This window comes from Hypoxylon trugodes (assembly GCF_022578975.1).
Source record: "Hypoxylon trugodes strain CBS 135444 unplaced genomic scaffold F4822scaffold_2, whole genome shotgun sequence".
NCBI classification, from domain to species: domain Eukaryota; kingdom Fungi; phylum Ascomycota; class Sordariomycetes; order Xylariales; family Hypoxylaceae; genus Hypoxylon; species Hypoxylon trugodes.
This window is the reverse complement of record NW_026250017.1, coordinates 2,248,966-2,274,324: the sequence shown is the minus strand read 5'-3', so window position 1 is coordinate 2,274,324 and position 25,359 is coordinate 2,248,966. Positions and strand designations below refer to the sequence as shown.

The 25,359-nt window shown below is 46.8% G+C and overlaps 7 protein-coding genes across 7 annotated transcripts; 3 read left to right on the top strand and 4 right to left on the bottom strand.

Moving 5' to 3' along the window:
- The first annotated feature begins 2,669 nt into the window (after positions 1–2,669).
- F4822DRAFT_390907 (uncharacterized protein) lies at positions 2,670–3,793 on the top strand. The gene is made up of 2 exons (XM_051457076.1): positions 2,670–3,256; positions 3,360–3,793. Exons 1-2 carry the CDS (start codon positions 3,099–3,101, stop codon positions 3,373–3,375), a joined length of 174 nt encoding a protein of 57 aa, XP_051318169.1. The 5' UTR covers positions 2,670–3,098; the 3' UTR covers positions 3,376–3,793.
- F4822DRAFT_390906 (glycoside hydrolase family 17 protein) lies at positions 3,794–5,435 on the bottom strand. Its single transcript, XM_051457075.1, has 2 exons — positions 4,844–5,435; positions 3,794–4,778 (listed from the first exon to the last, which is right to left on the bottom strand). The coding sequence occupies exons 1-2, from the start codon at positions 5,107–5,109 to the stop codon at positions 4,130–4,132; spliced, it is 915 nt and encodes a 304-aa protein (XP_051318168.1). The 5' UTR covers positions 5,110–5,435; the 3' UTR covers positions 3,794–4,129.
- Positions 5,436–5,861: 426 nt separating this feature from the next.
- F4822DRAFT_425602 (PQ-loop-domain-containing protein) lies at positions 5,862–7,070 on the bottom strand (the record flags this gene model as incomplete). Its single annotated transcript, XM_051460364.1, has 4 exons — positions 5,862–6,132; positions 6,189–6,672; positions 6,806–6,905; positions 6,963–7,070. The coding sequence occupies 4 exons, from the start codon at positions 7,068–7,070 to the stop codon at positions 5,862–5,864; spliced, it is 963 nt and encodes a 320-aa protein (XP_051318167.1).
- Positions 7,071–7,651: 581 nt separating this feature from the next.
- Positions 7,652–9,295, top strand: F4822DRAFT_127823 (S1/P1 nuclease). Its single transcript, XM_051452663.1, has 3 exons — positions 7,652–8,265; positions 8,332–8,991; positions 9,050–9,295. The coding sequence occupies exons 1-3, from the start codon at positions 8,199–8,201 to the stop codon at positions 9,223–9,225; spliced, it is 903 nt and encodes a 300-aa protein (XP_051318166.1). The 5' UTR covers positions 7,652–8,198; the 3' UTR covers positions 9,226–9,295.
- A 4,006-nt stretch (positions 9,296–13,301) lies between these two features.
- F4822DRAFT_127738 (uncharacterized protein) lies at positions 13,302–15,434 on the top strand. Its single transcript, XM_051452662.1, has 6 exons — positions 13,302–13,923; positions 13,972–14,057; positions 14,112–14,564; positions 14,614–14,980; positions 15,046–15,091; positions 15,149–15,434. The coding sequence occupies exons 1-6, from the start codon at positions 13,457–13,459 to the stop codon at positions 15,245–15,247; spliced, it is 1,518 nt and encodes a 505-aa protein (XP_051318165.1). The 5' UTR covers positions 13,302–13,456; the 3' UTR covers positions 15,248–15,434.
- A 1,605-nt stretch (positions 15,435–17,039) lies between these two features.
- F4822DRAFT_127714 (uncharacterized protein) lies at positions 17,040–19,096 on the bottom strand. Its single transcript, XM_051452660.1, has one exon. It carries the CDS (start codon positions 18,836–18,838, stop codon positions 17,354–17,356), a length of 1,485 nt encoding a protein of 494 aa, XP_051318164.1. The 5' UTR covers positions 18,839–19,096; the 3' UTR covers positions 17,040–17,353.
- Positions 19,097–19,659: 563 nt separating this feature from the next.
- Positions 19,660–24,651, bottom strand: F4822DRAFT_127718 (uncharacterized protein). The gene is made up of 3 exons (XM_051452661.1): positions 23,188–24,651; positions 22,930–23,134; positions 19,660–22,874 (listed from the first exon to the last, which is right to left on the bottom strand). Exons 1-3 carry the CDS (start codon positions 24,423–24,425, stop codon positions 19,761–19,763), a joined length of 4,557 nt encoding a protein of 1,518 aa, XP_051318163.1. The 5' UTR covers positions 24,426–24,651; the 3' UTR covers positions 19,660–19,760.
- Positions 24,652–25,359: the final 708 nt, after the last annotated feature.

The following is a 25,359-nucleotide window of genomic DNA, read 5'->3' as shown; positions in this document are numbered from 1 at the left end:
CCAGTACCAACGCAAGAGCCGCCGAGTTAGGAGTAAAAACCGTGTCCCGGTGGCCCAGTTAACTGCGCTCCCGAGTCGACAAGCCAGTCAATTGACCACCGGTGGCGGTTTTTCGCGGGGTGGGTTCGATTCCAGCAATGAGTACGATCCGTTTCCAGCTTCGAATCCAAACCGTCTTTTTGCCATTTTTGTCATTTGAAGGTACTATGATGTTGAAGTAGTGTGATATTTTTGCTACGGTAATAAGTAAGGTCTATGAGTGGAATAAGCTTCAGTGTTTGAGGTATCATGGTCGCGTTTCCTACGCCGTCGGCCTATGCGACTTATTTCCTCGTCGACCTTCACGTCAAGTCAACTTCCGAAGCCAACACACTTCGTCAACATGTCATATCCTAAACTATGAGTACTTTAACATATATTCGGCCTTATATGAATCCAAAGATACTATAGTCTAATTTATATTATTTCACCAGAAAACAAAATATTATATCCCTTATATAGAACCGAACCGCCTGAGACTAGACTACTATATTGACTTTTTCTTATATTATCAAGTACCATCTAATCATTTACGCCTTTGAGAAAAAAAATCATAATCTCTAGGTTACCGCCAGTTACAAAAGCACACACGTTAGTTCCCCTCGCGGTGCTCAAGAACCCTTCGTTACACACTGGCCACAGCTTACTTAACCTTAGAGCCTGGCGGCTTAAAGACGACCGAGAGGTCTTAGTTCGCGCACGAGAACAACATAATACCTAGTTTCAATTGCTTGTAAAGTTCTTCCCCAGGCGTAAGTAAAGGCACAGGAACTCCTTACGATAGAAAAACCACCAGCTGCCGCCTCTGGGGTCATGATGTTCATAGAAACGTTTGGTCTATGTGACATACCCGAACGAATAGAAAAATCCTGACGATTACACGTGCCCCCTATGGTGTCCCTCTGTACCTACGAAGCTTGCTAAGAGTAAAGAGAATCGATTTATTATTGAATTTTTTTTTTTTTTAACTTTGGAGGCTTCTTAGTCTAGGATGAACTCGGAGCGTTCGACACGTGGTTATCAGAGATGCGTAGAATAACGACTTTTGTTTAAATATATATATATATATGTATGTATTTTAATCCACCCTTATTTACATATATCGAACGCTTGGATTGATTTATATTCAACCACGAGCAAAAACAAGGCAATGGCCGACTGCTCATCTATTCTCACCATATCCACTAACTTCGTACCACCGAGGTTCTCAAATGGGAGAGACTGGTAACTTACATAAATGTAGTTGATAGGGCGAACCTAAGTATACTGTAACTTGGTCTACTTACTCTTACCTTTCTTCTCGCTTTCCATTTCACTCAAACACCCCGTCCCATACTTCGAGGCTAGTACCCATTGCCCTATAGGATTCCCCAAAAGAACAAACCTTCTACTAACCCTCTTAACGGGAACTTGCCTCCCTACCTAGGTACCTAAACAGGTATCTAGAATATGTTGTGCGTCTTATATTTATGTTATCGCATTCATGACGAATGAGAGTCGGCACCCCTCCAAAATCTAACGTTGCTGGATCACCCATTGATAGCGCCTGGCAAACTGTAGTCGGTCCTGTGAGACGCTCGATAAATGGAGGTCCAATATGGGTACACTCGTGTTCGATATCGACCATCGGTATATCAGTTCGACCGTACCCGCCTAGCTCTAGTTCTCTATTAGGTCGTACGTCGGCCCTCGATCATGTATCCTGATGTATGTTGCTATCCCTGATGTTCGAGTCTTACATAGACGTCACCGGCCACTGTAATCACCATACATATCGCGAACCCTTAGCTCGACACTAAATTGTGTCGTCGTACTTCATATCGTCGTTGATTTGCCTAAATTCCCGGAATGCGGTGGTCGATAGTGTTGTACGCTTGAGTCGGATATTCATCTTACGGTTTCAATTACACTACTAAGTCGCCAGAGAGCACGGCCACGATCTTTTATACTATATTCTGCTTTGAAGCTGAACAAAAATTAAAATGAGGATTCGTAAGCCTCTACACAAAATCGCATTGCAGTGTACGACGTAGAACCACATCGTACCACTAGCGTCGTTGTCTCTTACGACTCGTTGCCCCCTTTCTACATGCTACAGTTATGACCCTGGTTTCAAATAATCATTATAAAACCAAGCTTGGTTAGGTAGGTAAAGCGAAGAATGGACGTCGGATATACAAGATATCTATAGTTGAAATGACTTACCTATTCCTTTACCTACTTATCAGACAGCAATAGATGCTTGCAATGATGTTCGTAGATAGAATATTCTCCATTCCTAGGAGAGAATGAAAGAGAAAAGAACAGCCACCTCAATTATGAGTCTTATTAAGATATGACCCCTTACAATATGTGGTGGTGCCGCATAGTTTCGTCTCCGCCCCTTGATGAAACTGGTTCATCTCGGTTGACTGCGACGAGGGCCGTCGCAGATCCCGATGCGAAGCGGGGGCCTACATACAGTGCCATTCCCAATCGACAGACGTGATACTGTATTTGGGGCCTAGACCACGAACCCCAGGCCCCCTTTAATACCCTACCTAAGCAGCTAAGCCGTCCCCTAGACACATCGCTTAGCAGTGGTAAGAGGTTACAGTAGCAGCAACACTGTATTGGTCGAGGCGCTGAACGAAAAAGGCGAACAAGGATCATATGATCCGCCTACCCTCTTTCACTCCTCGTATCGAACATCGTCGAGTTTAGTTTCAATTTAGTTCGACTTCTCTTTTTCCCTTCTTTAGTACCCGCCGTTCTCTTCTCGTCTACCAGGTAGATCTTCGATAATCATTTTTGCCTTGCCTTTCCGCCGCGATCTGGTCATCGTGTGCTATTCTATCCTTAATTCCCATTAACCAAAAAATCCTTGCGACGGAATAATACCCCCCCAATCACAATCCCGCCATCCATTCATTCGGCACGCGCAACGAACAATAATTGGTACAACTTAGCTGGTCTACCTCCGACACGAAATATCCGATCTCACGATACCCACGGCCGCTACAATAATCTGCGAAAGCGAAGCGAAAGGAGTGTGAAAAATACAAATAATACGTAAAAAAATGAAGACTGGACTCGCTACGACGACGGCACTTCTCGCCGCTCTCTGCGCCACTTTTGCTAGCGCTGGTGTGGTTATTACGCCTATCCACCAAAACCAGATCGTGCCCAACGCTGCTGGTGATTGTTTCTTTGGCAAGTCGACGCCTTTCGGTTGCGGGTAAGTGATGTAATTTTCTACATTCGTGACATTTAAAGGCATTCGGGAACCGGCGCTAGGGAGTAAGGGAAGTCCGCATATGCTAACAAATGCTTGCTTATAGCCCCCAACGCTCATGATCGAGTTTTCGGAATGGCAATTAAACAAACTCATACGGATGGAAGTCGAACCGAATTGATGCACGACATGCTAGGTCACGTCTTATCGGATCTAATCTAAGAAGCGAAAACAAAGCGATGGCGTTGGGTTATTAAATAATACTGGTCTGGAAGAGAATAGACAATCGTCCCAATCCACCTTTAGTCCCGACTGATCCTCATTCGTCTAGCCAAGCCAATACCTTCTAGACTCATTGAGGGACTATTTGGTCGGTGGGAATATGGAAGCAACTGTATGGTGTCGATTTGTTTGGGTGTTTGGTTATTATTTTGTCGTTAGCACTGAAGAATCCAGGCTTCATTTCTTGCTGTAAATCATTTATTATCGGATCTACCTCCCTGCCCATGTACATAGACAATCAAAACGGTGTACTCACATATCATCGGCATTGTGCTCCTCGGCTTCTATTCGTCAAGACACTCTTAGCGTATTCGGTACATCAACACTCGATACCCAGGATGTTGCATGAAACTTGGAATATCCACGCCTAAGCCAAAATTCAAATGGAACCGATGCTTCAATGGTATCATCTTCTGTCTCCTATTTACCGGCTACCGTCGACACGTAACTGGTTGGTGGTATATAACAGCAAACAAATTATAAATCGACAGGAAATATCAGCGCTCCTTCTATCCCCCTCTAGATCTCTCCATCTCCATCTCCATCCTCATCCACCGCTCTACCCCATGCAAAGTCACACCGCTAAAACAAAATCTAGCACTTAAGGCTATACTTAGTCTTACGATCGGCCGTCATAGCACCCCACGAAGTCTCATCAGCGACCGAACCATCTTCACCAACAGCCTTAGGCTTCCACTCCTCATCGAAAGCCTCGAAGAAGAAAACGTTAAAGCCCCAGTCCACCATACCGCAGACAGCCTGCTGGTAAAACGATGAAGCTTCCTTGACACCGGGCTGCGCGTTCTGGTACTTGTCACCGTCGGTGGGCCAACCGGTCTCACCAACCCAGAGTTCGATCTTGTCGGTGGAACCAGCCTTCTCCTGTACGTGGCCGAAAGCCTGGAAGATGTCGTCGTAGAAGGAACCGGTGGCGTTAGATAGGACTTGACCCTGCCAGTACGAAAACGCGTTGCAAAGCAGAATATCAGCAGCACCGGACGTCACAACCGCATCGGCAGTACCATCGGCGAATTTGTTCCACGAGTCCGCTGTTCCGACCTTGAAGCCCTTGCCCACGGCCGACTTAACATCTTGGATCTTAGAAGCAAGTTCGGTGCCGGTGAAGTTACCACGGTATAGGGACTCGGAACCGACTGTGATAGCGTAAACTTGGTCCTTGTACTTAGGCGCGTTGGAGACGACAGCGGCCTTGTCGGCTTGGAAGGATTCGTCGGTGTCGGGCCTATTAATCATATCAAATTAGCATGTACTCAGTCTAAATGACAGCAGTGCAATTGTAATACATACCAGATACCAAGGATAACCTTGAAACCAGCATCTTTAGCAGCCGGTAAGATCAGCTTAGCGACATCGCAGTCGGAAGCAGCGTAGATGCGGACGACCTTAGAGCCAGTCTCCTTAGAGATAGCAGCAAAGTCCGCCTCGTAGTCGCCCGACTCCTTGCAAGTACCGTCCGCCTTCTTGTTTCCGAGCGAGAAACCCAGTTGACCGGCGGCCGAAGCAACAATCGGGCCCGCGGCCACGGCAGCTGAGAGGATAGTCGAGAAGCGCATCGTGTACAATATTTCCTATTCTAATTCGACTTGGGGTATATTGTTTCTCCTGACGCGTTCGTTCGACTCGTTTCGAAATGCAGATGAATTCAATTGATATGCAAAATAGCAATCTATAAAAGAGTGAAATGCTGGAGCCGATATGAAAAGAGTGATCTCTCGACTAAACCAGCTAACAAAAAGAAGGAATTGAGGATTGTTGAGGGATGAAGAATGATGATGATAATGATAGTAGAGATAGGGAAACAAGGAGAAATTAACTGAGGTAGCCCGTACTTGCTGAAATTGGCCGTTTCGTTACAGGGGTACTGAAAAGGGGGTCCAAGGAAATGCAGGGGTTGAAGTCTGTTTGCTGACAAGTATTTTGTACCTTCAACCATACAAACATCTATATTTTATATCGAGTTTATAAATTGTGCTAATTATTACTCTCATCGAGTATGATGTGGTTGATTGGAAATGTTGAGAATATTTTATAATATATTTCATTAATGTATATGATAGACCGGTCCATAATGCGCGCCAGACTCGATCAACTCACTCCTGTTTTTCAATCCTAAAATACCGAACCGAACGATATGAAGTCTGTCCTGAAGGATGTCATCTTTAGTCTAAGTTAACAGAGGAAAGCCCCCAAGAAATCAATGCAAAACGCCGGATAATGCACCCGCCGTGACAGCCATACCGCCGATAATGTGGAAGCTAAAGCTAATGAGACCTGCGTTCTAATATAATATATATATATATCGCCTCTATGCAGTGTCGTCGACCCCGTTGGACTTCGACTGTGGGCTCTTAGAGTAGATTCTAAATTGGTAAAAGATAATGCAGTCCTCAACAATGGTACCCAGAGACCCAAGGAGCCAAGGGATAGCTTTAATGATGTAAGCCGGTTCGGGAGAATAGCTGAAGACGCTCAAGCCGTAAGTTAGGTTACCGGTAAGAGATAGCAGGAAGAAAAGTAGAGCAAGACCCTCGCAAGACTTCTCTCTGTAATTCTTAGCAATCTGGGGGAGTCGCGCGCTGTTCTGCAGTTAGTATTTCGTTTCAAAAAGGTATTACCATAATATTGAACATACCATAGATAGCACACGGCACTTGCATATCCTAGAACGAGTCCTAGTACAGCAACAGGTGACTCGGCACTGGGTTCCTCAAAATCGTCGGGCTTATCCCAGGCGCCGACCTTATACGACACGAACCAGCCAGCAGCACCGACAATATAAATCGCCGCAACGCTTAGAGCATTATGCAACCAGGGATTACTATCGGGGGTCTCATCCTCGCCCGTAACGATTCTCTTAATAGGATCGAGACCAGACTCGGAGTGGTGGATCGAGTGGCGGCGATGCGAGCCGGGAAGACCACTAGACGACCTCCTTCGAGGTTGTAGTAAGGGTTCGTCTTCTGTGGCGTTGGTTTCGGTCGAGCGAGTACGCTGGCGAGCCTTTCGCGCATTAATCGTGTTGTAGTACAGCGATTGGCTGATAAGGATAATGTCGGAAATACAGAAGTAGCCCGCGAGCGCAGTCGCCGTGGGCGCGAGACCAGTTACGAGGGCGCCTAGAAGTTGGAGAAGAACAGTTAGTTTCGGCGCATGTAAAGTTGAGTCATAGTAGACAGGTACAATATTGCGTCATGCCTTAGACGGGCTACAGGCTACACAGAGCTCTGATAAGAAAAGTTATAGGCATACCTGACAAGTTTGCAATGTCGCCGAAGAGCCAGACAGCTAAAAATGCCATAGACAGACCCTCGGCGCTTTTCGCCTTGTAGTTGGTGATGAGCTGTGGAAGCTATCGTAGAGTCAGTAGAGCTCTCGCACGTGCGTACGGGAAGAAAGCTTTGCATACCAGCAAGCAAATCCATGCTGTTAAACTAATGCTACCAAAGATGCCTGATAGCATCTCGTTAATAGAGAGGCCATGTGTTAAGGCCGTATCAAAGAGACTCGTTTCCATGTTCACTATAGTAAAGAGGAGTAGACAATTGTAAAAGTGGGAGATAAGACAAGCTGTTGAGAAAAATGCTTGGAATTCGACTTAAGAGACGGCAAGAAGAGGGAGGGGAGTCAGCCCAGGGCGATCCGATCGGTCAGGTGAAGTTTCGCCCAGGAAGAGTTTAGCAAGTTCCAGTTTCCAGTTTAGTGTTAGAAGATCAGCTGGAGAGAGCAAGAGGGCTTGCGAAGGAAGAAAATTGAAGCAAGTACGAGTTGGTGGCTTTCAACGAGTTTTGCTTTCCCTTATCGCTAATGTACCACCGAACCCCGAACTAACTTTGCGCTTTGCAGCAACTATGCAGCAATTGTGCAGCGTCAGGTCGTACATAGATAAGGGACTTGCAGGTGCATCCGTAGCACATCCATCTATGGATGGATTATTGAAGGGATGGGGGGTAAAAAAGGTGGGTTGCGGCGAATAAGGTTTAGCGTCGATGATTAAAGCTGGTGTAGCTCTCGTGCCTTGCGCCCGCGGTCTGCATTGCCCCCCCCCAGGGTCTCCCTCCGCAATAACATCCAGTGACGCAGTCCACTAACCTTTTGCAGGTTTCCCGCTGTCTCTTTGCCCATTACACCTTCCGACAATGGTACCAATCAACGGGCATCAATTGTAATTTATTTTACCTATCTCGGGCATTCCCGACCAGATCAAATAAACTATGACAAACTTTAACGAACCCATAACGAATGAATTCGTTCATTTTATCGTTTATTATCTTCTTGTATTTTAGCCTTGATTATGGTTTGACGGAAGAAATGGCGGCCAACCTTTTCTTTGGATAGTAAACTATTTATGTCTGTCTTATGTTAGACGCCCGCAGTCGGTCATCTGCGATGCGGCCACAGGCATCAGCAAATCAGGTGGCATAGTCATGCGTGTGTTCCCTCGACAACCAAAACAGACTCACCCTCTAAATCTGGTGGGTGTAGACGCGCATCTTCGACTCACTATGACTAACCATCTATCGTGTATTTTCTATTCGTTTTATTATTAGTTGATTTTTATACACACCATTTAAGACAATAAGTAAATACGAATATTTCATATTGAGAACGTCGTTTAATATTTTATTGGAATCCTCTAGCTGTCATGAGGCTTATTCAGAAAGCTACCGCCTTAAGCGCACTATTGCTACCAGGCGCTGTGGCGTGGGGAAGTAAGTGAAACCACCGAAAAACACCTTAGTAAACAATTACGAATGGATAATTAACCTCGTTATCAGGTCTGGGCCATATCACCGTAGCTTACATTGCAACCAACTTCGTGAAGGATACCACGACTACTTACTTTCAGGATATCTTACGAAATGATACCCAGCATTATCTTGCTGGAGTAGCTACCTGGGCCGATAGCATTAGGTATACGAAATGGGGTCGATTTTCTAAGAATTTCCATTTCATTGATGCCAAAGACTCACCGCCCGACTATTGTGGTGTGGATTTTGAACGGGATTGTAAAGATGAAGGCTGTGTTGTGAGCTCGATCCAAAACTATACCTCTCAGCTACTAGACACAGACCTATGGTCATGGCGAAGGGGTCAAGCTGCTAAATTCGTCATTCACTTCGTCGGCGACATTCACCAACCTCTACACGTGGAAAATGTCGCACAAGGCGGCAACGGCATCCACGTGAAATGGGACCAGTCCGAGGTAAACCTACACCATGTCTGGGACACGAGTATTGCGGAGAAGATGTTAGGCGGAATTCACAGGAAGCCTTACGACGCAGGACTCGTATGGGCTGCAAACCTTACCGAGCAGATTAAGTCGGGAAAATACCAGACCGCGAGTAAACTCTGGAACACCGGTGTAAACCTCGACGACCCTATCCAGACTGCGATGGGCTGGGCAAACGAATCCAATGCAGTTGTGTGCACTCATGGTAAGTAACTCATTCCCATCTCCAGTTTCGAAAAACCCAGTGGTTGATATTTTCGTAGTCTTTCCCGAAGGACCGAAATCGATTGTCGGCCAAGAGCTCGCGGGCGATTACTATGAAAAGGCTGCTCCCGTGATCGAATTGCAGGTCGCTAAGGCAGGGTATCGTCTTGCCGCTTGGTTGGATTTGATCGCAGACAGAGCTTCTGGAACGGCTCAGCCACCTGAGGAACTATGAGACGGGTGATCTTGGGGGATTCGTGTTTTTGAATATCTATGTCGGTTGGTACAATACGCCTGGAGGGATCAGGAATGAAATCTAGAAACTTTAACGCTGTCATGTTTGAAGGGAATTCGTTTGGATTTTCGGTTACGACTTAGATAATAAAATGATTTCGATATTGGACGAGACTTGATACGGACCGCGAAAATCCCCCCGTGTCTTGGGAGACGTTCCAGACGGCTTCTATATCAGTTTGTTGTATGATGGTCCTCCGAATACTTAGGGCGGACAAGACCTCAAGCTTCTTGGCGAAAGCAACGAAATGCGGGAATTTAGATGGTTTCGAGCTGATGCTCATTATGTAGAAGTTTATATGGAAATGATGCTTTCTCTCCTTGCACAGAGTTGGGATGAGGCTCGCAGAAAGTCTTGGCTGATCCATTAGCCGTTGTCAAATCCTCGACAATGGGCATATTGATTTACCCACCTAGAAACGGGCGGGAAATTCTTCCACCTCGCACTGGCGCTTGGCGTTTCCTGCCATCTCGGGTTCCCCTGTAGAAAAGCTTTTCCACGTGATATCCTTGATCGTGAATCAGGGGTCGGCTGAGTTTCATCATGGCATTATGGGACACGCCTAAAACTCGGCCTACTCAGGGAGTTCGCAGCTCCGGCTGCCAGTCATTTCCCCATTGGCATTTGAGCTAGTTAGAAGCCAGAGGAACCGGCGCTTGAGGCGTTCAGAAGCGGTAGTTCATTTGACTCCGATTAAGTGAAGATGCGGGCATACAAAGGCATCAACGGCGGATTGGAAGGTTAACCGAAAGAGATTAATGGCTTCAGTTAGTATAGTAAGCATTGCTGTGCATTATGATTTTTAATTCTTATGTCGCAGAGAAGGATGGTTGCTTGATTCCAGCGTCTAATCCGACGAAATATCGATTTGAGCAAGTTTGAGGCTCTTCATCTTCGTGGATATAGGCGATCCTCACATTACCAAGAGACTGAAGATCTTCCCGCTAATGTGCCAAGAAAAACATCAACACTTTTGGATGTCTTCTCGTGAAGATGCTAGAGCGTTTGTTTCATTCAGACCAAGGCAAGGTAAAAGTCGACATGTTCAAAACGTCATTTTCATCCCAACTCTAGTCCCCCCTCTTTGAATGTTTCTTCTTCCGTTTTCAACTTTATTGGCGACATGGTAACGATGGGCTGGCTGTGTGCCCCGTGCAGACGGAGGTATAATGTAACGGTACAAAACGAGGCCAATAAAGATTTTAGGGGACTTTCTAGAATTCCCTGGGACAGCTAGTGCTATGTCAGGAGTTGGGACTTACAGGGGTATACAGTCTTGGCCTATTAGATGGGATCTTTATTCTTTAGCGTAGTATCTATTATATGCAGCTACTTGCCTAACCGACCGTGGTTGCATCTAAGCTACAGCCTATAGGGAATCGCCTAGTTAAGATTCAATGAGATATTTCGGATGGCGTTGCCGACGAAGGTGTCGTGCCGTAATTTTAGGGGTTCGTAAAAGAACCTTCAGCTAGTTTCAGGGGTCTTTTACTATGGAATTTTGAGACTAGATAGGACAAATAGGAAAAGTATCGCGAGGGTTCTCGATCCCCCTCAATAGATCCGAATCAACCGGTCTAGTTGGAGTAGAGAATCAAATGGAAGGAGAATACGATGTGCTCGCTTCCATCGGAGTTGGGCCGAAAGGCACCTAGGTATCGTCATAACCGCAAAAAGCAAGTAGACGCATCTATGCATCTGTTAGACCAATCTCAGTCACTTATACCGCACGGTCCATAAGTCCGGTTTTTGATACCGGAATTGAGAACACGAACCAAGAAAATAAAAAAGTAATTTATTTTTCTTTTCGGTCGATCTAACAAATCAATTAAAGTTATTTGGGTATAGATAAGCGGCCGTCACGGCATTCGTACGTATTCTTGTGAATGGACTCGTGGCTAGAGTGGCTACTGTATCCGGTCCCGGGAAGATCGACGTTTGGATCGGATTCTCTTGCATTGACAACGTCTCAACAATGACTCCAACACGGCTCGCTGGTTGACAAGGGGTTCATACGATAGAGGGCAGAACCCCGTGAAGGTACACTCGAGTGTACTGTGTATACAAGAGATATGTACCTTGACAAATCTCTAGGTCATCTTGATAGGAGTGCAAACGCTCGAGTTTGATCTTTTAAGCTTGTTTTCACATCATCCATTAACGGGACCGGATAGACCAGGGAATGTCGATCCCATGTTTAGACGATGACGATGGTGGTTGTCTGTTCTTCTGTATATCTGTAGTATATGCATGAGTATGCCTTGCGTAGGACTTATGATTCCATATCGCTTTTACTTACCTAGGTAGATATCTAGATGTTTATTAACTTGTATATAGTTCTCGCATCATAATACTATGGACGTTATTATAAGAAAAGTAGGATTAACAGGTTCGTTTCGTAGTGAAGCTCCTAACAGTGCAGGAGTTTAACCGATGATATGAATTTAGAGGATCGGTAATCTTGTATTTTATCAAGAATGATCGTGTTACTCTCAGATACTTGTCATCCCAACTTTTGGTTCTCTCAGAATTAGTGATATGCGAGATAGGTGATTGGTTAGAAAACTATTGTATAATTGTATACTACCAAAAGAATAGCAATGTTGGCGCCAATCTCTAGCAAGAAGCCGCACAGATTATTCCGCGCCTAATTCATTGTCGGGATGGATGTTTTGCTTCAGAATGCGCCCGGGGGCCGAAACGTCATATGCTTGACCTACTGCACAATTAGTGATTTTGATTGGCTGCTTTCACGAAAAAGAGGGGAATCTGCGACGTATCGAGCCGCAAAGACAGATGGTCCGCTTAGCTAGATCCACTTCAGCTACTCGGGCAACGGCACCCCGAACCCTTAGCGCCCCCCTATCCCTTCTTTTTTTTTCCACTGAACTCAACCTTAATTGGTACCTTAATTAGGTACTTCTCACGAATTTCTAGTGCACCAAATCTCCGTCTTCCGTATCGTCTCCTGTACATCATCTACCGCAGTTTGAAGTCAAGCTACCTGGATTCATCTCCCAGCCCATGTACCTACACCATAGGCAATGGATCGCCCACAGTCTGAGCGGGAATCACCAATGATTCTCAATTGGCTCATCACTCGCAAATCGTCTTTGCTCAGCTCTGTCTCTTCTTCCGAAGTGTCATCTCAAGTTTGACAGCTTACACGGAATACTATTGTAATACCATTCAAACAACAATTAGACGTACGTACGTGACATCAGATCGACATAGCAACAAATATCAAAATATGCCAGCATAACAAGATGAACGTTAAGATTCCTTTGCTTGGCTTGGTTGAATTACCAGGATGGAAGTATCAGGTAGCAGATCCTTCACCTGCTCTAGCCTCAACTTAGGCTGAGCCGCTTCAAGAGACTCGAATCAAAATCAAGGACTACGGAGAGTACATCTCTACATACATACATACACCTCCTATGATGGAGTCAAGTACTCGACGGGGATCGTTTAAGCTTTGCCTCCTCCCATGCACGCTCTCCCATCGCGTAGTAGCGGTGGTAAGTAGTGGTAGTGGTGGTGGATCCCAAAGCCAAGGCTGGCCAAGCACTCGAGCCTCGAGATGCCCATCTCATACCCCTGCCCCCACACCCTGCAAGGTCCTGTCATTATCCTCGACATCGTCTCTTCCCTACCATCCCCGTCCGCGTTTTGAGACTGTGGATACAGCTCCTGTGGATGGAACTTACAAGGGAACATGATGTAGTCTTCGTTGCGGATGCCGTTGATTCCATAGCAACTCAGGCACACTCCGTCCGAGAGGCCTGCCACCCTGTCGGTGGAGTATATAATAAGGCGATGTCTTGGCTTCGGCCTTTTGTCTCTCTTATTTCTATCCCCCATCAGCTTTTAATTCTATTTCGGATTCTCTATCGAGTTTCTATCATTCCTTTCTCTTCCTATTAGAATGCGCTGGTAGTGTGTCTTTATACATTCGTTCTCTTCTCTTGACAGCATTTAGGGCCTGCCCACTCCATTTCACTTCAGTGTTGTCTGTGACCACTCCTTTCAGCTAATTCGAAAACGGTCTGGAACCATTTTTGGATCTTACCATTTCCATTTTTTTCATTCTCGCCTCGGAAAATTCGGAGTGAAAAGAAAAAGAAAGATACTTGTCTCCCTCGCTCGATCTGCTTAGGATATCTCAGTCACCATGCATGCAAAGGGTGTTCTCATCGGCCTGCTAGGCATCGCCGCTATCACCGAGGCTACGGCTATCCGTCCTTATGAACAAATCATGAACCGAAGAGCTGCCCGAGCTCTCAGCACCCGACAATTCGGCGGTGGTAAGGGCGGCTTCGGTGGCGGTCAAGGCCAAGGACAGGGTCAAGGTCAAGGCCAACAGGGTCAGCAGGGCCAGGGTCAACAAGGTCAAAACCAAGGGCAGCAAGGTCAGAACGGCCAAAACGCTCAAAATGGTCAGAACGGTCAAAATGCACAGAATGGCCAAAACCAGAACAACCAAAACAATGGTCAGAATGGCCAGAACAACAACAACCAGAACAACGGGAACAACAATAACAACCAGGCCTCGTTGACATTGGATGCCAATGCTGTACAGACTGGTTCCCAGCAGGATGGTAACCCGGACGCAGCCGAGGGTGAATCCGCGTCCGCTACGTAAGATACTACTTCTCGCATCTTAGGAGCGATCACTAACTAGTGTAGCGACAACGCCAACTTTATCAACTTCTGTAGCGGTGAGACATTGACGAACGGTCTTCAGCAGAAGCAAGGCTCCTGCAACGGTATTCGTAAGTATACGTCAGATTCGGTCTATTAGAAATAGGTGCTGATGAATCGTCTAGCCATGGGTAAAATCCCCGCGACTACTAACATGGTGTCGAGTATTCTGCTCAACCCGCAGCACAACGACAACGTTCAGGCCAACCAGGACTTCGATATTCAAGTTCAAGTCGATAACTTCCAGGCTGGTACCTTCACTAACGCTGACAACACTTACTACTCTGCACCCCAGGATCTCAACGGCCAAGGAAACATCATTGGTCACACTCACGTCACTGTTCAAGATCTCGGAAACTCTCTAACTCCCAGCCAACCTCTCGACGCCACCCAGTTTGTCTTCTTCAAGGGTATCAACGATGCTGGTAACGGCAAGGGACTTCTGTCAGCTACTGTTACTGGTGGTCTCCCAGCTGGTAACTACCGTGTCTGCACTATGTTCTCTTCTGCCAACCATCAACCTGTTCTCATGCCCGTTGCCCAGCGTGGTGCCCAGGATGACTGCAACAAGTTCACTGGTGAGTATTATTATATATCAAATACGCAGCATACGCTAACTAGGACCAGTTGGTGGTGGGAACGGAAACAACAACAACAACAATGGCAACAACGCGAACAACGGTAACAATGCCAACAATGGTAACGCCAATGCCAACGGTCAGAATGGCCAGAACAACCAAGGCAACCAGAACGGTCAAAACGGCCAGAATGGTCAAAATGGACAGAACGGTCAAAATGCGCAGGCAGGACAGAATGGTCAAGCCGGTCAGAACGGTGGCAAGGGCCAGGGTCAAGGCCAAAGTAATAAGTCGAACACAAATACAGGCTCTGGCGGTAATGCTAACGCCAACAACCAACAGACTAAGAACCTTGGCGGCGCAGCTCCGAGCGTAACAAACTCTGGAGATGCCAAACGGCCGTTTGCTGTCAACGGGTCAGTTTACCCTCGAAACCTCACTCTTGATACTCTACAGTAGGTAGCTGACTTGTCTATTCTAGGAACACCTTCGTGAACGAGGCGGCTGCTAAGCAAAGAGTTTGCGATGTAAGTACCCACAAGACTTGAGTATTAACAGATGAACCATTCTAACTGGTAACACAGATACAAAACAACAGTTGTAGCGACGCGGCGAATGCCGGTGCTGGTTTCAAACTTTCGGACTGCCAAGCGCAATTACAGGCTTGCCAAGCGGCAGCATAGTTGAGATTTGGGGAGGAAAAGATTTGAAACAGCACTGCGGCAGGTTCTACTGTCGGGCGGTGCACGATTGAGTTTTTATTCGTATGGCTCTCTGTTACGATATATCCCCGATGTTGATGTAATTGTCACGCTGTGTGTGGCAGATAGAGAGTCCGGCGGTCGGGCGCATGGCAATACCTTTTAATGATCAACACCAAAGCTCCGACTGTGTACATTTTTGATGAGGCTTGGTTTTTTCCATATTTATTTTTCTTTTTTTCTTCGAAGTGATATGGAGTGGGTAGTCTAAATAGCTAGAAGGGAATGGGATGCACATATCAGAAACTAATACCCTCTACATAATCCTGTGAACTCTCCAACTATCCACATGTCCATTATACTAGCAAAATATGGTGAGCGAAATTGCATACGAGAATCTTAACAAAATTCCTTGGTAGTAAAGCCAGGGACCCAGCAAATCTTGGTTCACCGTATAAGCGAGGTAGATACCCATCTAGGAGAAAAATCTGCAAGCTAGGTGGAATCTTCAAATCTCAAACCGACGATCTATGTATCTATCTAAGTGTCTTTATTCGAGCGAGCCGAGGCACCCAGTCTACATTTGTACCCAGACATAGTAAGGTAAGTACTAACTATTATGGAAAGCCTGGAACGCTTGGGACGTCTCGAACCCCTGTCTTGCGGCTCCCCTGTTTTATGCACGTGTGTTTCCAGGTATAGTATCACCGTGCTTATTTTTACCTACTTGGATTGATTGCAGCTAATTCTGGCTTGGGCATGCCGATGAGCCGGTTGGATGGGTTATTGGGGGATGGGAAAGGGTGGTTTGTAATTGTATGTCGTCGTATTCTTATACACCTGCCTTTCTTGCTCTTGTCGGCTAGGTTTATCGTTTTGAATATTGAGCGCGCGCTTGGTTATTATGCATTTAGACTTGTGTCATTTATAGTTATTTTTGCCGTTTTGAGGCTTTTGGATAGTCCTGTCTAGGTGGTTATTTTTGGCATCTTGTGATACTTGGGTAAGTCGTGGTAGATGTTGATTTATCCATAAGCGCCGTTCGATAATTCCCAGGGAATTGGAAGTTTCGAAGCAAAATGTACCAGTGTTTCTGGTAACTTAACGCAGTTTGCCTTACTCTCGATGTCCTCGCTGGAATCATATTGTAGTTTTTATCCATCAGCTCTTTAAGCTAGCAGATCGTACATAGTATAGTCTAGGACTAGTCTACATAATACTAAAAAATAGACGTAGAACGATATTCGCACTATACTTATCGAAAGTCATCCGCGAGCGCTAAAAGACGAATTGTTGAGGTTTTAATACTATCGTGATAACCGCTAGCTGAGAGCATAGTATCTAACGATACTTTAGGTATGGAGACACCTACGTTGTTATATAGTCATTTTGGTTGGTACGTAGTGACTGCTATCTGCCTGAACACCCAAATGCTTAGTCTTCGTATGTCTCTTCAATAAGAAAATCATATAAATTGCCGATGCAGTTTCGTATAGTAGAAGAAAATGATTCTAAAGGAATTTTGTTATATCCCCTACTCGCCAGATATATTTTATATTCATATCTTAACTAGCAATATTATTCGACCTTTCTCGAGTTTTTGATCCTAGAAATCGCGGTATATCGATCGGTCGTCTTCTAATAGTTGCTAGAACTGTGTAAGCGTTATATGTGTATACCTAAGTATATTATTAATAATCCATACAGGCGTCGTTATACTGGTTGGGTTTAAGATAGTAATTGCTCAAATCTCTGGAGGGACACCCGCGAAATCAGGTGCTCATATAAGTGTCCAAGTTCAGGAATATCGTGTTCGCCGTTGGTCAATGGTTTACCACCGTCTGTATCATATTCGCGCGAGTAGTGCCTATCGGTCGGATTACCTCGGAAATCATAGACGTTGCATCAACTCCAGATTTTCGTCGTATAGGTTGTGCCACTGTTATCGAAACAGGCTAGTGCTAGTCCTGGATAACCTACACGATAGGTAGCACTGGTCGAACGCTGAATGCGTCTCATCCGTTGACACTTCGCATCGACGATATACCACAGCTAAAGTGATATCGAGAATAGAGGCGCCTTCTAATATTACCAACTCGGCTCAATGACATAATCCCTCCACCCCTCTCCATCCGCCCCCCTAAACATCTCAATATCCCCCAATACCCCATCCTCCCCAACCATCCAAACACCTCTCTCAACCATCTTCGTCCAATGCTCTAACAACCGCTCCAGTCGTTGCGGGCGATAGTAATCACCTCCAAACGGCTTATACCCATGCTGGAACAAATCCGTACATGACCCCCTCTTAACACCTGATCCGTCACTTTTCCGCGCGCCCGGATCAGCATCACTTGGTTCAAAGCCGTCGGGCCCTTGTAAGCCGAATGGCAATACTAAACGGAATCCCTCCTCGGCGCTATCGAGAGCAGCTCTATCGATGGATTCGCTATACACGCCGACAGAAATCTGGGATGGGGCGAGTGAGTCGGCGGACATGGAGCGGAAGTTTCCGTGGAAGGGACTAGACCACCCGGATAAATCCACTGTAAGATCCGGCCTTGCCGAAGGGAAGAGGCGGACCGGTGGTACGACACTAGGGTCCCGCAGGAGTCTAGTGAAAGGCTGAGAAGCCGCGAACGTGGATACATCCGCCGGAGGCAAAGTAAGTCCCGGCGCAATATAGCGAAACCGCGGACGGCGGGCACGGGATAAGAAAGCATGTGCAAAGGAAGGTTTAAGTACCAACGCCGCATCTAAAGCAGCTGGCGCGAGCAGTGGTTCCGGTTCATGTTCAACCTCATTACTCGTAACGACATTATTACCACCGTTCGGCATCCGCGCCTCGACGGTCTCACACAACCCCTCCCAAGCCCTCAAACAACTCTCAACCTGTCCCTCCCCATACGGCATCCACTCCCAATTCCCAACCTTCTCCCCAACAAACACCGGCGGCGTCTCAGCAGGCGAAGCCGTAATCTTCCCAACCCGAATCTGTTCAATCCAATTCGACAGCACCGTCTCTAGTGGATGCCATAACTCAGGATGCTTCTCAACAGGCAACGCGAAGTCGTAATCATCCATATGCATAAAAACCGCTACTTTATGATGACCCTGGTGATAAAACAACCCACCACCGGCCTCGCCGCCTTGGCCCGTGTTAGATAGGTACAAATTCACAAGACTACCCGGTGGTTGGTCGGATAGATCGGCCATCTGGTCGTCGATCAGGTTATCTGGGTCTGAGAGTTGGTTGGCCCAGAAAAAGAATGGTATAACCTCGGTACCGTAGGTTGGGGGTAACAATGCAGTTTCGAGGAAAGCTGTTAATGACGGATGTAGACCTGGACGGAGAGCTTCAGCTTCGGCGCCGTGAGCTGTGAAGAACGTATTGGCGTTATTATGTAGACTAGCCACTAGACGGCCTTCGGCGAGCCAGGCGTAGTAAACCAGGTAGTTATGGAGAGCTGCACATCTTGCGTGGTCCAGCCCTACGCCTAATAAGTCGGCGCGGGGTGGATTGTCCGCTGTGACCAGCAGGTTATCTATGTTAGGAAGCTGTGAAATATCCATGGTTTGCCTATACTGCTACCATTGCCCGAGTCCTCAATAATCCATCCGGGCTGTACGGGTCTTTGACGGCTCCGTTTGCAAGACGACGACGATCATCTGGTCCCATCATAAAGAACGGAGGCGGAGGTAAAAGCCGAAAGATATGTGGAGTTTATATGCCGTCCTGATGAGTCAGCATACACGATAAAAATGAAGGGGCTGGGCTGCCGGGTCAAACGCTTCAGCACCTCAAATCCCTAAGTCGCGGTAATAACACAAGCCCATAATAAGTATTTCAATGCATTCATCTTTTCTTTCTACTTCTCGCTATCCTCGCTCTTCACTACCTACACCTCCACCAACCGTCTCTTTCTCTATACACTCCCTAATGACAGCAAAATAACCCATCAATAAGACCCAAGCAACCAAACTCCGCTTCCCCTTCCTCTCCCCCCTTTCATGACCCCGGGACCCCGTAAAAAAACTCAAAAAGACAAGGCGCCCGAATGCATCGTTCCCGCGTACCAGGTATCAATATCAAAAGCGTTTCGTACGCGCGCACACTCGCAATAAATGCTCCAACTTAGCAGATGCATGCATAATAGTCATTCGTAAATGCCATGAGCGTCCCGGGAAAAAAAATGCGTAGGCTGTGATATGTATAAACCCTTCACACCCAAAGAAGCTAGCAAGAAGCGATGCTGGTAGAAGTCGTAGCTCGGACCTCTTCTGTGGTCCCATGGCGTATGTATATCATACGCGCCCATATATAGGTATGAATAAAGAAAGAGGGTCGTCTCCGCCTCCCGCAAAAAAAGCCGCAATCCACTTTCTAAAAGCCTTCGAAAACCGATCGGGTCCTCGCCTAGAATACTATCTTCGATATCGATATAAGCCGACGTGAAATTGAAGGAGCGAGGTTGATTAAACTCCTTATTATGCATTATTTTATTTTCCTAGCGTCGAATAATGTCAAGCTCAAGCTTGTGTCGTTCTCGCCAACGTTGGGGGTAGGTTCGTTGAGGATTTCCCACCTCCTGATAACGAAAGGAGTCAACCTCTCCGGTATCATGCTAGCTCCCATACCCATTGCCATCGCCCTTCTCTCATTAGGCCCGAGTAATGGCTTATCGCGATGGGCTAACATGAAATCTTCCGCCGGATTCGGAGCGAAACTAAATAGGTACCTGATCCTGGGATCAGCTGTAGCGTCTTTTACTGCACGCACGCACTGTAAGCGTGCCTCTTCAGGTAATCCGTCTACGAGAGCGAGAGCAATATCGAAGGCTTTTCGTCCAAGGTTGAAGGTTGGATAATTATCGAGTTCCTGAACGAGACCAGCGAGGACAATTAAAGCGCGTCCGCGAATTTCGCCGCCGGTTAGTTTAGACACGTCGACTGCTCCTGCGGATGGTGATGTATAAAGGGTTAAGTAAGAAAAGATGAGGGGTAACCAATGTGATAGTACTGCGTTTTTCAGTAACGCATACTCATCGGCTTTTGAAGCTAGGATATCCCATAGGTCTGCAAGTTTGTCCACCAAAGAACTTGAAAGTGGAGATACCTTCGATCCTGACCCCCCGCGAAATATGGAATCAATAACCGTTAGTAAGTTCTCCGCCATATGGATATCCTTGTGAAAAAGGGCGTCTTCTGGAGGATTCTTGAGAGATGGGATGATCTCTAGGAAGCGTGATTCGGCTCTATTTCTCATATGCTGCGTAATATCAGGGCTTAGGGAGGGGAGCATGCCCGTCCACATGATATTATTTGCATCAATGGCGTTATCGAGAGCCTTTGATAGCTGTTCAAATTGCGACTGAATTCTCTCCGACCCTTCGACACCGCCTAATTCATCGGTCGCTAAGTTTAGGGAAAGCTTGACTTGGCAGAACGGCAACGTGAATTCGTTGGCCAATTCCAAAACTTGCTCGAAAGACTTTTGACCACCACCACCGTCTGGAACTAATAACTTTGTAGTCCAAGTCTCGATAAGCGCTGCTAGTTTCGGATCGGGACCCTTGAGTGAGACAATTTGGCTAGCAGCACTAGGATCAACTAGAACGAGGTCTCGAATGAGTTCGAGGAGTGTCGCCTCGGTTTGTTCGTCTTCAAGTGGCTGAGGTATCGATGCTTGCTGGTTGTGAGAGGCCGAGTATTCTGCCAACGCCCCACGAATCAAGGGCATTAAATCCCTAGCATGGTCACGCTTGGCATGATCTTGGATGATGCGGAAGCGATAGCAGTCCTCGGACGTCATAACCGGGCTCGGGCTAAAAGGCATCATCAACATCTGCAATACTTCCTGCTGGTAAATAGAAGCGAATCCAACCCCGGTTGGTTGAGATTGGGAAACTTGGTTCTGATTCCTTGCAGCCGTCGCAAACAAAATTGCAAGAGATAAACAACCTGAACTAATGAGCGGTGGAAATAGCTGCGCGATATATGGTCGGTTCGTAAGTTTGCGAAGATGTTGGACCCAAATCTTCATAAGCTCGTTAAAATGCTGGATATCGAATACGCGTAGTCTCGTAAGAAGGATACAACACAGCCGCTGGCGTTCATCGTCTTTTCCCCAATATGTTTGTAGTTTCTTCACGATCGCATAAAATAAACGCTCCATCGTCGGTCTATCCGCACTCGTATAACTAGCAAGTTTCTCGATCTGCTCGCTTAGTTCTGTTTCGGCGTCTTGGAGCTGCGTTGCCATATTGTCGGATAAAGGCGAAGAGGCGTCAGCAGCACTGCTGCGGTCTATCCGAATCAAATCATTTTGTAACTGTGCTGCCGCTTCTTCTATACCAGCCAATCGTGGTGCCAAGTTTGCAAGAGACGCAAGAAGTGGGCGGGTACCCACACCTTGTTCTTCAATGATCGTCTTTAATCGTTCGTAGTATATTTCGAAGAGCGACTTGGCGGATCCAGTAGAGGTAAATACTGGTAAATGGAGATTGACAGTATCGACACAACATGCGAGGAGTTCGGCGTTCGAGTACGCTGCCATCGATTTCAAGACATTCTCGAGCATTGTATAGTCTTCGGCGGCTTCAAGTAAAGTTCGAACCGTCTCGAAGGCGGGTTTGGGAAGTTCGACGCCACTACCGGACGAAAAAATTTCAGTAGACTCGGTAATAAAGTCGTTGCTGAGCCACGAAGCAATGGTTGTCTTAAGGGAGCGACTACTTAAGTCAATCCGTTTTGTCAGCTTCTTCAGGCTCATGGGCTTCTTGTTAAATAAGGGGTCACTAGGGTCAAGTGGAACGGAGAGTATGCTCTTCACGCAACTGATCGCCAGTGCCATGTCCCTTGCCTCATCATCAACTGAGAAAGACCCTCGTCGTAGTAAAGTACCTCGCAGGTTTTTCATGGATTCGCTTAGACAATGGAGGGGAATCTCGACGAGAAGCCTTGTAGCACATGGTCCGTCTCGTGCTGCCTCGACAGGATTTAAAATGCCACCACGAGCGATGAGCCATTGTATGTATAGAGGAACCGAGAAGTGGCTAGATCGAGAAAGTTCCGATACAAGGTGGTATACGAGTTGCTTCCGAGCAGTTTCTTCGAGAGGATCGGAATCTAAGAAATCTAAAACGGATCTAGTAACGTCGACGTCTAATTCGGATGACGATCGCAAGAGTGCGGCAGCAATGTATATCTTCGCAATACCTGGTCTGTATAGGGATGTAGACCATTCGAGAATGGTTCTCACTATGGATGGTTTATTTTCGCTTGTTTTCCAAAGTTGTTTCGGAATCGTAGTATTAAGAGGGGCCCTTTGTATGTTGTCAAGCATCTGCACCACAATGCTTCGAAGGGCGGGTTGCGACTTTGCATTAGAACTCGTCAAGTAGTCATTGCGTAAATCGATCGACTTGAAGGCTCGTGACCTGCATTCGGTATTGCTCGATCTGGTATGTTCGAGTAGAGAATCGCGGAATTTCAACCAAGTCGCGGGGTTGACGAAGTTCTCGGGACTAGCGAGAAGTAAGGACTCTACTAGGGATTGTAAGCGTGTAGAAAGGGGTAGTAAAATCTCGCGATCGGGATGGTATAATATCTAATCGCCGAGTTAGCAGGTGTAGTAGCAGCGAAGAATCACCAAGGGAACATACAGAAGAGTGATGGGAGAGGACGGCGTGGACCAATCGGCGTCCATGCCTCCTCAATTTAAGTAAATCTTTCCAGTATATCTGGATGATTAAAAGCCACATGGGAAGCTTCGCTTGATTGCTGTTTTCCAACCCAGAAACTAGCCACTCCATGTAATGATCGCGGTCTAAGAGGTGTTCGGCGTAAAGGTGAGTAGCAAGGCGGATACTATAAACAGTCAGGGCATCGTCCATCGACTCGAAGGTAGAGATGATACTTACGCATAAGTCACCTTGGTCTTCCAGTTACTATCGTTAAATGCGTTGGTGACGGCCTCAACAAATTGTTCGACAAATACAGTCCAGTCTCTAATCCATTTGGCTTCTCCGCCCATAACGAATATACCATTAACCCCTTTCCTTTTAAATGCTCGAATTTCATTGGCACCGACACATTTTGCTAACCAAACAGCACGATCCGTGGGGACGTTCTTGTTCAGACATTGTTCGAGTAGGACCTTGCCACGAATACCATGAGGGATCGTTCGACTAAGGCGCCTGAGAGATATGGCAGGGTTAGCAAGATCCTTGAGCCAGATCTCCCTTTTCGTGTCGGTTAGGGTAACTCGAGGTGGAGGTTTGAAGGTAGAAGCTGAGTTAATTTGGCCACTATGCCTCCTCTGATTTAGTATGCTGGTGAATATAGTTGATAGTGTGTGAAGTCCGCTCTTGTGCTTTAAGGCGGGAAATAACGGAGCCTTTGCAGACGCAGGTTCTTGCGTGGATTGCGCCGGCGCCTTATCAAAAAACCCATGCCTAATAATGCTATCGGAGAATTGGTCCTCTGGATGATTCCCGGTCCAGGGATAGAAATCGGCAATCCCTACGCATAGGTTAGTACACGCACGAGGGGCGACATCCTTATTTCGTGTTTTACCGGAGGGCTCTGCCTTGCCCGTATTCGGGTAGCGAGGAGCGATCGAAGGCGTCTCGAGGACAAATGGCTTGGGACGAGCGTCCTTTTTAGGTGTATTCGTTGTTGTTGATGATTCCGCTGGTCGTTTAGCGGGCACGACCAATCGGATTCGACGAGGAGGCATGGGTAACGGAACCGAGTCATCGTCTGCGGTCTGACATCTCGAAGTACGAGGAGTGGTATCGCCAGCATCAGATACATCATTCATCGACATTATTCGTGATGGAGTAAAGGCCTTGTTGGCGGATAGGGCGTCCAAGTTCTGCGGGGATTCACTAAAACCGGGATGCTCAATACCATCATTGGCCAACTCGAGCTTAAGCCTCGAACCTCCCCTCCTAGGGACGGTGTTATACCGACTCTGTGATACATCGCCGACATCTGAAGACTGTTCGCTGAAGCTCTCCGACTTTCGTATAGGGGATTGAGGTAGGTATTGTTGGGAGAGTGTTCGCTGGTGGGTAGGGGACTGCGACAACCCCGAGCCGCTTAAAGTTCTCTGAGGCTGTCGCTGAGGGACGGCCATAGGGGGCCTAGAGGTCATCGCGGGCGAACGATCTGTTGATGCGCCATATCTTCATGTAGTCGAGATGGATGTTACGTTAGATGGTTGGAGGTAGAAGAAGGGTAGGATGTGGGAGGCGAAGTCGAGTCCAGGGATGCGATTATCGCGAGGTTCGGCGAACGCACGAAATCGACGACTCGGATAGTAAGCCAACAAACGAGCAGGGGTTGGTAGTAAAAGCGAAACGAAGCGAAGATTAAGAAAGAGTGAAAAAGAGTGTATAATTATTGTAGTAGTTAGTTAGTATGTAGATTTCAATATGTACGTCGTGTGTACATAAGATGTTGTTTAGCTTGGTAAGAAGTAGCAGGCATGTAGAATATGTAGAATGTATGTAGTAGGTAGACGATATGTAGGTAAGAGAAGTGTTTCCCAGTTATGATAGTTATGATTACACATAACTTAACTTGACTAGGTAGATTGGTAGACAAACTAAAGGGGAGGGATGTATATTCGAGTATGGGTAGTGTGAGTTGTGAGTACGGGGGGTATTAGGTATATTGTAGAGTGTAATAGAGTGCAATAAAGTGCAATAGTAAGAGAATAAACACATCCCAAACATCCCGTAGCGGCGATACGGTGGTAGTGGTAAGCGGTAGCGGCAAAAAAGGGAATCGGGGGATGCGGTAAAGTGCGCTGGACCAATCTGCCAATGGTCCAGTAACCAGTAACCAGTGACCTACCTAAGAAGTTGGGGGACCCATTGAGACCCATTGACCGCATCTAAGGGCCAGTGGGCCACTTGAACCAAGTGATTATTTTGGAGCAAGCATGTGGGCGGCTTTTACCAGGATGGGGGATGGGCGACGGGTTGGGTTGGGTTCTGGTTTGGCATGATCTGCGTGGCATGGGTGGATCCATTGGGTGGGATCGGAAGCGCGGGAAAATATGCGAACTGACACCATCGTACCTA